A 15,957-nucleotide genomic window follows, 5' to 3' on the forward strand; every position below is an offset into this window, starting at 1 on the left:
CAGCATGAACTGACATGTTGTCCACCCAATCAAAGTATCAGAGAATGAATCTAGTACTGAAAGCATAAGCTACAGTTAGCTAGCACTGCAGTACATGAAATGTGGTTAGTAGTTGACTCAAAGAGAGAGAAAGACAATAATTGAACAGTTTTGAACAAACTAATTTCTTCAAAAATAAAGGAGGAGCAAGTCAGAAACCTAGGAAGAAACGTAGAGAGGAACCAGGCTATGAGGGGTGGCCATTCCTCTTCTGGCTGTGCCGGGTGGAGATTATAACAGAACATGGCCAAGATGTTCAAATGTTCATAAATGACCAGTATGGTCAGATAATAATAATCACAGTAGTTGTCGAGGTTGCAGCAAGTCAGCACCTCAGGAGTAAATGTCAGTTGGCTTTTTATAGCCGATCATTAAGAGCATCTCTACCGCTCATGCTGTCTCTAGAGAGTTGAAAACAGCAGGTCTGGGACAGGTAGCAAATCCGGTGAACGGGTCAGGGTTCCATAGCCGCAGGCAGAACAGTTAAAACTGGAGCAGCAGCACGGCCAGGTGGACTGGGGACAGCAAGGAGTCATCATGCCAGGTAGTCCTGAGGCATGGTTCTAGGGCTCAGGTCCTCCGAGAGAGAGAAAGAAAGAGAGAAAGAGAGAGAGCATACTTAAATTCACACAGGACACCGGATAAGACAGGAGACATACTCCAGATATAACAGACTGACCCTAGCCCCCCGACACATAAACTACTGCATCATAAATACTGGAGGCTGAGACAGGAGGGGTCAGGTGACACTGTGGCCCCATCCGATGATACCCCCGGACAGGGCTAAACAGGAAGGATATAACCCCACCCACTTTGCCAAAGCACAGCTCCCACACCACTAGAGGGATATCTTCCTCAACTTACCATCCTGAGACAAGACAGAGTATAGCCCACAAAGATCTCCGCCACGGCACAACCCAAAGGGGGGCGCCAACTCAGACAGGACGATCACGTCAGTGACTCAACCCACTAAAGTGACGCACCCCTCCTAGGGACGGCATGAAAGAGCACCAGTAAGCCAGTGACTCAGCCCCTGTAATAGGGTTAGAGGCAGAGAATCCCAGTGGAAAGAGGGGAACCGGCCAGGCAGAGACAGCAAGGGTGGTTCGTTGCTCCAGAGCCTTTCCGTTCACCTTCACACTCATGGGCCAGACTACACTCAATCATAGGAACCTCTGAAGAGATGAGTCATCAGTAAAGACTTAAAGGTTGATACCTAGACTGCGTCTCTCACATGGGTAGGCAGACCATTCCATAAAAATGGAGCTCTATAGGAGAAAGCCCTGCCTTCAGCTGTTTGCTTAGAATTTCTAGGGACAATTAGGAGGCCTGCGTCTTATGACCACAGCATACGTGTAGGTATGTACAGCAGGACCAAATCGGAAAGATAGGTAGGAGCAAGCCCATGTAATGCTTTGTAGGTTAGTAAAACCTTGAAATCAGCCCTTGCCTTAACGGGAAGCCAGTGTAGGGGGGCTAGCACTGGAGTAATATGATCACATTTTTTTTTGTTCTAGTCAGGATTCTAGCAGCCGTATTTAACACTAACTGAAGTTTATTTTGTGCTTTATCCGGGTAGCCGGAAAGTGGAGCATTGCAGTAGTCTAACTTAGAAGTAACAAAAGCATGGATACATTTTTCTGCATACATTTTTTACAGAAATTTTCAGATTTTTGCAATGTTACGTAGATGGAAAAAATCTGTCCTTGAAACAGTCTTGATATGTTTGTCAAAAGAGAGATCAGGTTCGAGAGTAATGCCGAGGTCCTTCGAAGTTTTATTTGAGATGATTGTACAACCATCAAGATTAATTGTCAGATTCAACAGAAGATCTCTTTGTTGGGACCTAGATCTAGCATCTCTGTTTTGTCTGAGTTTAAAAGTAGAATGTTTGCAGCCATCCACTTCCTTATGTCTGAAACACAGGCTTCTAGCTAGGGCAATGTTGGGGCTTCACCATGTTTCATTGAAATGTTCAACTGTGTGTCATCCGCATAGCAGTGAAAGTTAACATTATGTTTTCGAATGACATCCCCAAGAGGTAAAGTATATAGTGAAAACAATAGTGGTCCTAAAATGGAACCTTGAGGAACACCGAAATTTACAGTTGATTTGTCAAAGGACAAACCATTCACAGAGACAAACGGATATCTTTCCGACAGATAAGATCTAAACCAGGCCAGAACTTGTCCGTGAAGACCAATTTGCATTTCCAATCTCTCCAAAAGAATGTGGTGATCGATGGTATCAAAAGCAGCACTAAGGTCTAGGAGCACGAGGACAGACGCAGAGCAGCGGTCTGACGCCGTTAAAAGGTCATTTACCACCTTCACAAGTGCAGTCTCAGTACTATGATCGGGTCTAAAACCAGACTGAAGCATTTCGTATACATTGTTTGTCTTCAGGAAAGCAGTGAGTTGCTGCACAACAGCTTTTTCGAAACATTTTGAGAGGAATGGAAGATTCGATATAGGCCGATAGTTTTTTATATTTTGTGAGTCAAGGTTTGGCTCTTTCAAGAGAGGCTTTATTACTGCCACTTTTAGTGAGTTTGGTACACACCCGTTGGATAGAGAGCCGTTTACTATGTTCAACATAGGTGGGCCAAGCACAGGAAGCAGCTCCTTCAGTAGTTTAGTTGGAATAGGGTCCAGTATGCAGCTTGAAGGTTTAAAGGCCATGATTATTTTCATCAATGTGTCAAGTGATAAAGTACTAAAATACTTGAGTGTCTCTCTTGATCCTAGGTCCTGTCAGAGTTGTGCAGACTCAGGACAACTGAGCTTTGAAGGAATACGCAGATTTAAAGAGGAGTCCGTAATTTGCTTTCTAATGATCATGATATTTTCCTCAAAGATGTTCATGAATTTATTACTGCTGAAGTGAAAGCCATCCTCACTTCGGGAATGCTGCTTTTTAGTTTTCTGTGTGACAGTATCAAAAATAAATTTCGGATTGTTCTTATTTTCCTCAATTAAGTTGGAAAAATAGGATGATCGAGCAGCAGTGAGGGCTCTGCTTTATTTTTTTATCTTTTGGTTGTTTTAATTTATTGCCACTGGGGCCTGACGGTGTAACTGGCTGTACACTATACTGCAAGATTGTATCTGGTAGCTATGTTGACTCTGAGTTAGCTAATGTGATGACAACAATGTAGGATGTGTATAGCGTTTAGTGGTTATGATATGAAGGCTTGGCTTGGAAAGGTTTTTTCGCCTGGTCAAAGACAGCTGTTGTGTTGTGCACTGAACTTCACAAGCGAAGGGAAAAGGTGAGAGGAGTACAGCGTGTAGATGCGAGAAGGAATCATTCAACGAGCAAAGTGATCATGCTGTTTGTTTGTGGCTGCTATGAAAGTGAACTGTGTGTGGGCTATCAGGGGTGTATTCATTACGACAAATTCTGTTGAAAAACATTTCTTAAAGGGAAGCAAACAGAATGAAACGAGGATATACAACTCTCAAAGCTCTTGTTTGCAACTGTTTGGACTAATGAATACACCCTAGATCAGCAAGTAGATGCAGGCAAGAGTGTACAATGTGGTATTGAATGTGTCACTGTCAGTCACTTTGATTTCTCAACATTTTCTCTCGACCTATTCACCTACATTGTAAACTTTAATTCGTAGCCTAAGTTGTAGCAACCTCATGAGAGGTATAGGGAAAATGTGAGAATCGTGTAGTAACAGAAACATATTGATGTTACATTGAGCTGGGTGAATGGAATTTGAATGACAGTCGTCCAATATCCTGTAATAGAAATAAGGCCATGCTCCCTCCAAAAAACCTCCTCCGTAATCTTAAACGGCACCAACCACACACACACAAAACTCCAGTTATTGACAATGAATTCAAGGGGGATATATGGAATAATATGAGTATGCCTGCCTCTCATATTTAAATGAATATATAATAAAACTCATAGAAATGGTTCAATCTTTGTGGCGTAAACGTCCGCAAAATATTTTAAATGTATTTCGTTTTTTCATTTGTGATAATGCGTAGAATCCGTAGATTATGCAGCAAAATATTTCTCAATAGTCCAATAAGTACCCGAGTGCAGGGAAAAGGAAGACTAGGGCCTTATACCTCAAGTTTTGCGTCAATGCCAGAGGACTACACTCTTAGAAGAAAAGGGTTGTCCCCACAGGAGAACTCTTTTTGATTCCAGGCAGAACCCTTTTTTGGTTCCATGTAGAACCCTCTGTGGAAAGGGTTCTACATGGAACCCAAAACAGTTTTACCGGGAACCAAAAATGGTTCTTCAAAGTGTTCTCCTATGGGGACAGTCAAATAACCCTTTTAGTTTCTCAATATAACCTTTTTTTCTTAGTGTATTGTGTTCTCTGAAGCTTTGGAGACAAGTTTGTCAAAATGGTGTTCTATACAGTTTATCCTTGCTACAAACATAATTGAAAACCTGTCTATAAGTTTTGTCTGTCAACTTTGTTTGTTTAGTCATGGTACATTTATCAATCTACTCTGTGAAACATTCAAGATTCCTCTCAAGATTCAAGATGCTCTTACATGAGCACTGGAGAACTATTTTACAGTCTAACACAATGGCCATTGGCTTTGTCTTTATGTCCTGTAGAGATAAGAGCAGGATGAATTTGTGGCCGTCCACAAAAGCATTATTTTCTCAAAGTGCATAGTAGGGTCAATGTTGCGGGACATGCATTCAGCCTTGTCTTTGTTATTTCATAATGTTACTCTTATCCTTGAATACTCCTCAGTTAAGGGGAACACAAAGAGATAGGGACTTTTATCTGGGTAGGACTGAAAATATATGCAGACATTATGAAGACTGCCTTATAAGTACATCTGCTTTTTGTCAGTTTAATCAGTGTTCACAAAGTAATGGATTCAGGTTGATGCAAGAATTGCTAAGTAAAGACACTGCAAAGATGAAAATGTTAAATGGATTAAAATATATTTTCTCAGATCTGAACTTAATTTGTTCAGAATCAGTGCTAACTCAAAGTAAAACTTTCCAATCATGTATCCATACAGCTAAAGCAGTTTTCACTTTTTGGAATCTGTCTCATTATAATTGTACATTAATCCTCAAATCCTCATATCCTTCAACCTATTTCACATCCCAGAGGAGAAAACGTAGTTTGAGTCTGAAGAGTGTTTCCTCTCTCCCCTTCCCATGCCCTACCCATGGTTCATTTTGGGATGGCTTGGGGCTCCCTGACCTTTCAAGCACCAGGTCATCCATCGTTGTTACCATGCCGGTTCATTAGCATATCAGGCTAACCTTTAGCTCATCCTCTCAATCCTCTCCTAGAAATCAGGATTCTGGATTCACCCTCATCTCACAGTCTCCCAGTAGAGCGTTTCAGTACTGTCAAGTTGACAGAAAGGGATGCCTGAGGGAGAATAAGAGACGCGTTTTGCATAGGAAATAATGCTGCCATCCCACATGAAGGAAATAAAGGAACTCCGTCTTTGAGGAATACATTATCCCCTCCAATGACTACACCCTTACAAACAGTACCAGGCTGTGGCAGTGACAGTGGAATTTAATCCTCAGACTTTAACACTGACTTTGTGCTTGCTATACAGTCATTAATAATGGCGCATTTGTTTTATCCCTGAATCTCCCCTCCCATTGTTGTATTTTCCCTGTCGCTCACTCTGGCTCTGACACTCTGTTTCTTCTTCTCCTCCTTTCTTCTTCTCCTACTTTCTATTCTCTCTTTCTCTCTTTCTCTCTTTCTTTCTTTCTTTCTTTCTTTCTTTCTTTCTTTCTTTCTTTCTTTCTTTCTTTCTTTCTTTCTTTCTTTCCACTTACTTCCATTATCTTTCTCTCTATCCATTCTCCAGGTCTGTGATGCAGTGGCTAAACAGGGTCCAGTCCTTCCTCTACTGCAATGAGAATGGTTTCTGGGGGACCTTCCTGGAGAGCCAGAGGACGTGCGTGTGCCACACGGGTGTCACCCTATGCCAGAGACCCATCCCATGTATCATCGGGGGCAACAACAGCTGTGCCATGTGCAGCCTGGCCAACATCTCGCAGTGCGGCTCCTGCAATAAGGGCTACAAGCTGTACAGAGGTCGCTGTGAGCCCCAGAACGTGGACTCTGAGCGCAGCGAGCAGTTCATCAGCTTCGAGACTGACCTGGACTTCCAGGACCTGGAGCTCAAGTACTTGCTCCAGAAGATGGACTCGCGTCTCTACATCCACACCACCTTCATAAGCAACGAGATCCGCCTGGAGACATTCTTCGACCCACGGTGGCGCAAGCGCATGTCCCTGACCCTGAAGAGCAACAAGAACCGGATGGACTATCTCCACATGATCAACGGACTGTCCATGAAGATCTGCCAGATGCGCAACAGCAGCATTGACCCCATGTTCTTTGTTTACGTTAACCCGTTCAGCGGCAGCCACTCGGAGGGTTGGAGCATGCCCTTTGGCGAGCACGGCTACCCACGCTGGGAGAAAACAAGGCTGGGGAACTCCCAGTGCTTCAACTGGACCCTGCTGCTAGGCAACCGGTGGAAGACGTTCTTTGAGACAGTACACATCTACCTACGAAGCCGAGCCAAGGTGCCCACCGGGCTGCGCAACGATACGGGCCACGGTCCCGTCGACTTGTCCGATCCTAACAAGCGCCAGATCTACATCAAGATCTCTGACATCCAGGTGTTTGGCTACAGTTTGCGCTTCAACGCTGACCTGCTCCGCAGCGCCGTGCAGCAGGTTAACCAGTCGTACACACAGGGGACTCAGTTTTACTCCTCCTCCTCTGTCATGCTCTTGCTACTGGACATTAGGGAGCGTATTAACCGCCTGGCCCCTCCAGTGGCGCCCGGGAAACCCCAGCTGGACCTGTTTTCATGTATGCTGAAGCACAGGCTCAAGCTGAACAACAGCGAGATGATCCGGGTCAACCATGCCTTGGACATGTACAACACAGAGATACTGAAACAATCAGATCACCTGACTACCAAACTCTGCTGAGATACAGTAAACAAACAAACAAAAAGAAGATCAAACAGATACTAAAAATAGAATTGTTTGGGAATATTCCTTTTTATTTACTTATCTCCTTTTTTTCTTTTTGGACCTTTTTGTTCTGCCTTTTGATGTAATATTAACAACTTTGTAAGTGTAATTGTTAAAGAGAAATCCAAAACATTGATGAAGCCTTTTAGTTGGATAAAGAAGAAGATTCATAGAAACCACTTTAAAGACTGTACCATATTTGTCCCAGCATGTCTGTCATTTCCTAAAATAGCATAAAAAGAGAATAAGAAAAACATGTATCCATCTTCTGGTGACAAAGAGGCCTTTATTTTACTCTAAGGGAACAAAGGTTAGATCTGAAACTGCCATTCTTTACTAAGTTAAACCTTTTTAGTCGCATTAGGGCAGACCAGATATCATCCTTTTATTTCAGTGAATATGCTTTATCAACAAACAAAATATGACAAATATGTAAAAGGGCAGTTTAATACAGTATGAAGGCATTTATACATTTTAAGGGTTAAATAACCTAGCAAACTGTCAGCTGTAAGCGTTAGCTATATATTCTCTTTGAAAAATTGATAATCCATGACAAGTCTGCATACCGTTCTTTGTGTAGTAAGGTATAAGGCAGCGGATAGTCATTTCATGTCAAATAACGGAAGCCAGCTGTTTATATACTGTATGTGTATACCTTTATTTCGCCTGATGCTTATTGATGTTCGTTAATTGAATGTGTCATTTGAGAGCGAGTGAATCCAGGCAAAGCTAAAAACTTGTCTTTAGGCACTTACCTCCCATGTTTGAAATTCTACCTGCATTTCCCATGAGGTGGTTTCTTCTGGTGCCTGAGTATATATTGTGGTCTGAAGATGAACAATCAATGCTACTTCGTACAGCTTTGCAAAATGTACACCTTGTGACTGCTGATGTGTCAAGCTTTACGGCACATGGATCATTCACGTACATCTGCAACAGACACCATAAAAGCCATACATTTCCCTGAGTACACATAAGACATGGAAAAGCACCCCATACATTTTTCAAAAACATGAAAAATTTCCCATTTGTGTTTTTTATGAAGTTGTTATTCCCCCCCCCCCCCCCCAATTAATTTAAAATGGAGGACAGCACAGTGGACAAAGAGAGTATATTCTGTGGAATTATGGGATGACATTGTAAAGTCTTTGGATTTCCGTTAAATAGAGTGAACCCAGATGAGAAACAGATGAGAAATATAAAAGCTTCAAAGACTTCTGTTGATTTTAATCTTTATTTTCTTAATGCCACGTTGGATCTTAACTTTCTAATGACCATGCAAAACAGATTTTAACCCTCAGAAACAAGGTTGTTTAATATTTCTAGTCATACTTTATTGAAAGCACCGGCATGAAATATGTTTATAGCTATATATAGCTACAGAATTGAACATAATGTCAAACGTCATACTATCTCAGAAGTATCAAAGAACACTACCTATATTATTATTAAGTGCCTGTTACCTATCCCTTTCAAATACTTAGAGGAGGGAAATTACTCTTAGTTTAGTTACAGTACAAACATTAAAATATAAGATAGACATTCAAAGGAATTTAGCAACTCAGACCATATCAATGCAGATCTGTTGCTCATCTCATCCTGAGATACATGTTTTCTACCTAAAGGAATTTAGCAACTCAGACCATATCAATGCAGATCTGTTGCTCATCTCATCCTGAGATACATGTTTTCTACCTAAAGGCCGGCTGGTTTGTGCATGTGGGAAAATTAACCATCAGTAAGAGATTGAAGTCTCAATTTCCTGACACTGTCTCTCCTATGTACATTATACCTGTAAATAGAAACGTTGTGTTGTAATAGTTATAACATCAAAGACAACATGAATTATAGTAATTTCAAGAGAACAAAAGAGGCCATTATTACTGAGAATAACCACAATTACTGTTGGTGTACCTTGCACAAATTACAATTACACTCCATTCTCAAGTTATTTACTTCATTATGAATCTCAGAGAGGGATGGTAATTTCTGTTTTGATCAAAGTATATGAAATATACCATATGAAATGAGTTCGTTTTGACCACTGCATACATGAATCAAGCACACATTAGTTCTATCAGCTTAACATCACTGCAATGTTCCATGGATACATTTGAAGATACAGCTCCTAATACCTTGCATATGTAATTTTTGCTGTTATGTTGAAATCATTATATCAGCTTATTTCAAATGAATGTTTCATATAATAATCTATTTCTCATTAAAAGGCTATATTTAATAAGAAGAGCAATGTTTGTCTTTACCGCAACACTGGACAGTAGTCACAATAGATGGGACATAGTCATGGTTGTCATTTCTGTCATTGGACATTGCTTTGTTTACATAGAAAAATGCCATGCGTTTTGCTTTCAATGAGGCCCAGACCAACCCTAAAAAGTAAATGTTCATGTAAACCGAGAGACAACGACAGCAGGGTGGATTAGCATTTATTTATTTATTCAAAACGTCCTGTTTAGTTCTCACAACAACACCCACACAGCACCGCATTAAACCCAAGCAGTTGTACTGCTTGTTGTGATGTAACTGTAATTTAGCGTTTGAAGGTTACATTTTTGATGGGATCGGTGGATGATTACTAAAATACACTGCTCAAAAAAATAAAGGGAACACTAAATAACACATCCTAGATATGAATGAATGAAATATTTACATAGTTGAAAGTGCTGACAATAAAATCAAACACAAATTATCAATGGAAATCAAATTTATCAACCCATGGAGGTCTGGATTTGGAGTCACACTCAAAATAAAAGTGGAAAACCACAATACAGGCTGATCCAACTTTGATGTAATGTCCTTAAAACAAGTCAAAATGAGGCTCAGTAGTGTGTGTGGCCTCCACGTGCCTGTGTGACCTCCCTACAATGCCTGGGCATGCTCCTGATGAGGTGGCGGATGGTCTCCTGAGGGATCTCCTCCCAGACCTGGACTAAAGCATCCGCAAACTCCTGGACAGTCTGTAGTGCAATGTGGCATTGATGGATGGAGCGAGACATGAGGTCCCAGATGTGCTCAATTGGATTCAGGTCTGGGGAACGGGCGGACCAGTCCATAGCATCAATGCCTTCCTCTTGCAGGAACTGCTGCCACATGAGGTCTAGCATTGTCTTGCATTAGGAGGAACCCAGGGCCAACCGCACCAGCATATGGCCTCACAAGGGGTCTGAGGATCTCATCTCGGTACCTAATGGCAGTCAGGCTACCTCTGGCGAGCACACGGAGGCCCCCCAAAGAAATGCCACCCCACAGCATGACTGACCCACCGCCAAACCGGTCATGCTGGAGGATGTTGCAGGCAGCACAACGTTCTCCTTGGCGTCTCCAGACTCTGTCACGTCTGTCACATGTGCTCAGTGTGAAGCTGCTTTCATCTGTGAAGAGCAGTGGCGAATTTGCCAATCTTGGTGTTCTCTGGCAAATGCCAAACGTCCTGCACGGTGTTGGGCTGTAAGCACAACCCCCACCTGTGGACTTCGGACCCTCATACCACCCTCATGGAGTCTGTTTCTGACAGTTTGAGCAAACACATGCACATTTGTGGCCTGCTGGAGGTCATTTTGCAGGGCTCTGGCAGTGCTCCTCCTGCTCCTCCTTGCACAAAGGCGGAGGTAGCGGTCCTGCTGCTGGGTTGTTGCCCTGCTACGGCCTCCTCCACGTCTCCTGGTGTACTGGCCTGTCTCCTGGTAGCGCCTCCATGCTCTGGACACTACGCTGACAGACACAGCAGCAGGATTAACTTTTTTATTTCTTACATTGGTACCCCAGGTCATATTAGGTTTCATTACATACAGTCGAGAAGAACTACTGAATATAAGAGCAGCGTCAACTCACCATCAGTACGACCAAGAATATGACTTTTGCGAAGCGGATCCTGTGTTCTGCCTTTCACCCAGGACAACGGAATGGATCCCAGGCGGTGACCCAAAAAAACGACTTCGTAAAAGAGGAAAACAAAGCGGTCTTCTGGTCAGACTCCGGAGACGGGCACATCGTGCACTACTCCCTAGCATACTTCTCGCCAATGTCCAGTCTCTTGACACCAAGGTTGATGAAATCCGAGCAAGGGTAGCATTCCAGAGGGACATCAGAGACTGTAACGTTCTTTGCTTCACGGAAACATGGCTCACTCGAGAGACGCTATCGGAGCCGGTGCAGCCAGCTGGTTTCTCCACGCATCGCACAGACAGAAACAAACATCTTTCTGGTAAGAAGAGGGGCGGGGGCGTATGCTTTATGGTTAACGAGACGCAGTGAGGTCATAACAACATACAGGAACTCAAGTCCTTCTGTTCACCTGATTTTGAATTCCTCACAATCAAATGTCGACCGCATTATCTACCAAGGGAATTCTCTTTGATTATAATCACAGCCGTATATATTCCCCTCCAAGCAGACACATCGATGGCTCTGAACAAACTTTATTTGACTCTTTGCAAACTGGAATCCACATATCCTGAGGCTGCATTCATTGTAGCTGGGGATTTTAACAAGGCTAATCTGAAAACAAGACTCCCTAAATTGTATCAGCATATCGATTGCGCAACCAGGGATGGTAAAACCTTGGATCATTGCTATTCTAACTTCCGCGACGCATATAAGGCCCTCCCCCGCCCTCCTTTCGGAAAAGCTGACAACGACTCCATTTTGTTGCTCCCTGCCTACAGACAGAAGCTAAAACAAGAAGCTCCCGCGCTGAGGTCTGTTCAACACTGGTCCAACCAATCTGATTCCACGCTCCAAGACTGCTTCCATCACGTGGACTGGGATATGTTTCGTATTGCGTCAAACAACAACATTGACGAATACGCTGATTCGGTGAGCGAGTTCATTAGAACGTGTGTTGAAGATGTCGTTCCCGTAGCAACGATTAAATCATTCCCAAACCAGAAACCGTGGATTGATGGCAGCATTCGTGTGAAACTGAAAGCGCGAACCACTGCTTTTAATCAGGGCAAGGTGACTGGAAACATGACCGAATAGAAACAGTGTAGCTATTCCCTCCGTAAGGCAATCAAACAAGCTAAGCGTCAGTATAGAGACAAAGTAGAATCGCAATTCAATGGCTCAGACACAAGAGGTATGTGGCAGGGTCTACAGTCAATCACGGATTACAAAAAGAAAACCAGCCCAGTCACGGACCAGGATGTCTTGCTCCCAGGCAGACTAAATAACTTTTTTGCCCGCTTTGAGTACAATACAGTGCCACTGACACGGCCCGCAACCAAAACATGCGGACTCTCCTTCACTGCAGCCGAGGTGAGTAAAACATTTAAACATGTTAACACTCGCAAGGCTGCAGGCCCAGACGGCATCCCCAGCCACGCCCTCAGAGCATGCGCAGACCAGCTGGCTGGTGTGTTTATGGCCATATTCAATCAATCCTTATCCCAGTCTGCTGTTCCCACATGCTTCAAGAGGGCCACCATTGTTCCTGTTCCCAAGAAAGCTAAGGTAACTGAGCTAAACGACTACCGCCCCGTAGCACTCACTTCCGTCATCATGAAGTGCTTTGAGAGACTAGTTAAGGACCATATCACCTCCACCCTACCTGACACCCTAGACACACTCCAATTTGCTTACCGCCCAAATAGGTCCACAGACGATGCAATCTCAACCACACTGCCCTAACCCATCTGGACAAGAGGAATACCTATGTGAGAATGCTGTTCATCGACTACAACTCAGCATTTAACACCATAGTACCCTCCAAACTCGTCATCAAGCTTGAGACCCTGGGTCTCGACCCCGCCCTGTGCAACTGGGTACTGGACTTCCTGACGGGCCGCCCCCAGGTGGTGAGGGTAGGTAACAACATCTCCATCCCGCTGATCCTCAACACTGGGGCCCCACAAGGGTGCGTTCTGAGCCCTCTCCTGTACTCCCTGTTCACCCACGACTGCGTGGCCACGCACGCCTCCAACTCAATCATCAAGTTTGCGGACGACACAACAGTGGTAGGCTTGATTACCAACACCGACGAGACGGCCTACAGGGAGGAGGTGAGGGCCCTCGGAGTGTGGTGTCAGGAAAATAACCTCACACTCAACGTCAAAAAAACTAAGGAGATGATTGTGGACTTCAGGAAACAGCAGAGGGAACACCCCCTATCCACATTGATGGGACAGTCGTGGAGAGGGAAATAAGTTTTAAGTTCCTCTGCGTACACATCACAGACAAACTGAATTGGTCCACCCACACAGACAGCATTGTGAAGAAGGCGCTGCAGCGCCTCCACAACCTCAGGAGGCTGAAGAAATTCGGCTTGTCACCAAAAGCACTCACAAACTTCTACGGATGCACAATCGAGAGCATCCTGTCGGGCTGTATCACCGCCTGGTATGGCAACTGCTCCGCCCACAACCGTAAGGCTCTCCAGAGGGTAGTGAGGTCTGCACAACGCATCACCGGGGGCAAACTACCTGCCCTCCAGGACACCTACACCACCCGATGTCACAGGAAGGCCATAAAGATCATCAAGGACAACAACCACCCGAGCCACTGCCTGTTCACCCCGCTATCATCCAGAAGGCGAGGTCAGTACAGGTGCATCAAAGCTGGGACCGAGAGACTGAAAAACAGCTTCTATCTCAAGGCCATCAGACTGTTAAACAGCCACCACTAACATTGAGTGGCTGCTGCCAACACACTGACTCAACTCCAGCCACTTTAATAATGGGAATTGATGGGAATTTATGTAAAATATATCACAAGCCACTTTAAACAATGCTACTTAATATAATGTTTATATACCCTACATATGTATACGTATATACTGTACTCTATATCATCTACTGCATCTTTATGTAATACATGTATCACTAGCCACTTTAAACTATGCCACTTTGTTTATATACTCATCTCATATGTATATACTGTACTCGATACCATCTACTGCATCTTGTCTATGCCGCTCTGTACCATCACTCATTCATATATCTTTATGTACATATTCTTTATCCCTTTACACTTGTGTGTACAAGGTAGTAGTTTTGGAATTGTTAGTTGGATTACTCGTTGGTTATTACTGCATTGTCGGAACTAGAAGCACAAGCATTTCGCTACACCCGCATTAACATCTGCTAACAATGTGTATGTGACAAATACATTTGATTTGATTTGATTTTGATTTGACCTTCTTGCCACAGCTCGCATTGATGTCCCATCCTGGATGAGCTACACTACCTGAGCCACTTGTGTGGGTTGTAGACTCCATCTCATGCTACCACTAGTTTGAAAGCACCGCCAGCATTCAAAAGTGACCAAAACATCAGCCAGGAAGCATAGGAACTGAGAAGTGGTCTGTGGTCACCACCTGCCTATAATTTCCACCTGTTGTCTATTCCATTTGCACAACAGCATGTGAAATTTATTGTCAATAAGTGTTGCTTCCTAAGTGGACAGTTTGATTTCACAGAAGTGTGATTGACTTGGAGTTACATTGTGTTCCCTTTATTTTTTTGAGCAGTGTATGTTCCAGTGAGATATGCTGTACAGTACAATAATCCTTATCACTGTGTTGTGAAATGCCTCTCCTAAACATTACATTTCCCTTTGGTATGTATCCTAAAGGTTGGAAAACCGCCAGCTCTTCAGTCACTCACCTCACCGTAGGTAGCGGTCAGTATTTGTGCTTGTACAGCATTTATCAAATCAGCTTATGAGTCATCTCTACAGTACAAACCACACACACTTCACCCATACATCAATTGCAGGGGACTGTGAGAAACTCTAAAAGGCCTTACTGTTCATATATCTTTGCAGCCCTCCCATGGCCAAAATGGGTGCTTACACCAGCACCGGAGCAGAACAGAATGGTCATGTCCTCTGTGTCTGTCAATATGCTTTTCCTGATGACTACCATGGTACTCTCACGCCACGGGCTGACAGCTGTCGCAGAACGCTGGATCACTGGACGAATGTGATGCCCTGGTGACAACTTGTCCCATTTTAGCAAAGTCCCAGAGGAGTTGACGCTGTATGGGCTGTGAACAATGTCACAAGGTTTATTCTTGTCAGATTATCCAAATTTCCTCCAAATATGCACTTAAAGGCCCTGGCATACAACGGTATGTGGAGACCCCTTCAAATTAGTGGATATAGCGATTTCAGACACATGTTGTGGACAGGTGTATAAAAATCAAGCACAAAGCCATGCAATCTCAATCGACAAACATTTGCAGTAGAATGACCTTATTGAAGAGCTCAGTAACTTTCAACGTGGGACCGTCATAGGATGCCACCTTTCCAACAAGTCAGTTCGTCAAATTTCTGCCCTGCTAGACCTGTCCCAGTCAACTGTAAGTGTTGTTATGGTGAAGTGGAAACGTCTAGGAGCAACAACGGCTCAGCCGCGAAGTGGTTGGCCACACAAGCTCACAGAACGGGACCGCCGAGTGCGTAAAACTGTTGTCCTCGGTTGCAATAATCACTACCTAGTTCCAAATGGCCTCTGGAAGCAACGCCAGCACAATAACTGTTCGTCAGGTGCTTCATGAAATGGGTTTCCTTGGCTGAGCAGCCACACATAAGCCTAAGATTACCATGTTCAATGCCAAGCGTCGGCCGGAGTGGTGTAAAGCTCACCACCATTTCACTCTAGAGTAGGGGAAATGCTTTCTCTGGAGTGATGAATCATGCTTCCCCATCTGGCATTCTGACGGACTAATCTGGGTTTGGCGGATGCCAGGAGAATGCTAACTGCCAGAATGCTACCTGCCAGAATGCATGGTGCCAACTGTAAAGCTTGGTGGAGGAGGAATAATGGTCTGGGGCTGTTTTTAAGGGTTTGGGATAAGCCCCTTAGTTCCAGTGAGGATCTTAACGCTGCAACATACAATGACATTCTTGACAAGTCTGTGCTACTAACTTTGTTGCAACAGT

At 43.8% G+C, this 15,957-nt stretch overlaps 1 protein-coding gene across 1 annotated transcript in view; it reads left to right on the plus strand.

Annotated features, from left to right (window-relative positions):
• LOC109876024 (BMP/retinoic acid-inducible neural-specific protein 1) overlaps positions 1 to 9,482 on the plus strand; it is a 154,746-nt gene extending 145,264 nt beyond the window's left edge. The window contains exon 8 of the mRNA XM_020468503.2: positions 5,871 to 9,482. Within this exon, the coding sequence (XP_020324092.1) occupies positions 5,871 to 7,011 (1,141 nt within the window). The 3' untranslated portion in view covers positions 7,012 to 9,482. The remainder of the gene's footprint in view (positions 1 to 5,870) is intronic.
• The last annotated feature ends 6,475 nt before the right edge of the window (positions 9,483 to 15,957 follow it).

Source organism: Oncorhynchus kisutch, linkage group LG23, assembly GCF_002021735.2.
Source record: "Oncorhynchus kisutch isolate 150728-3 linkage group LG23, Okis_V2, whole genome shotgun sequence".
Classification (NCBI taxonomy): Eukaryota; Metazoa; Chordata; class Actinopteri; order Salmoniformes; family Salmonidae; genus Oncorhynchus; species Oncorhynchus kisutch.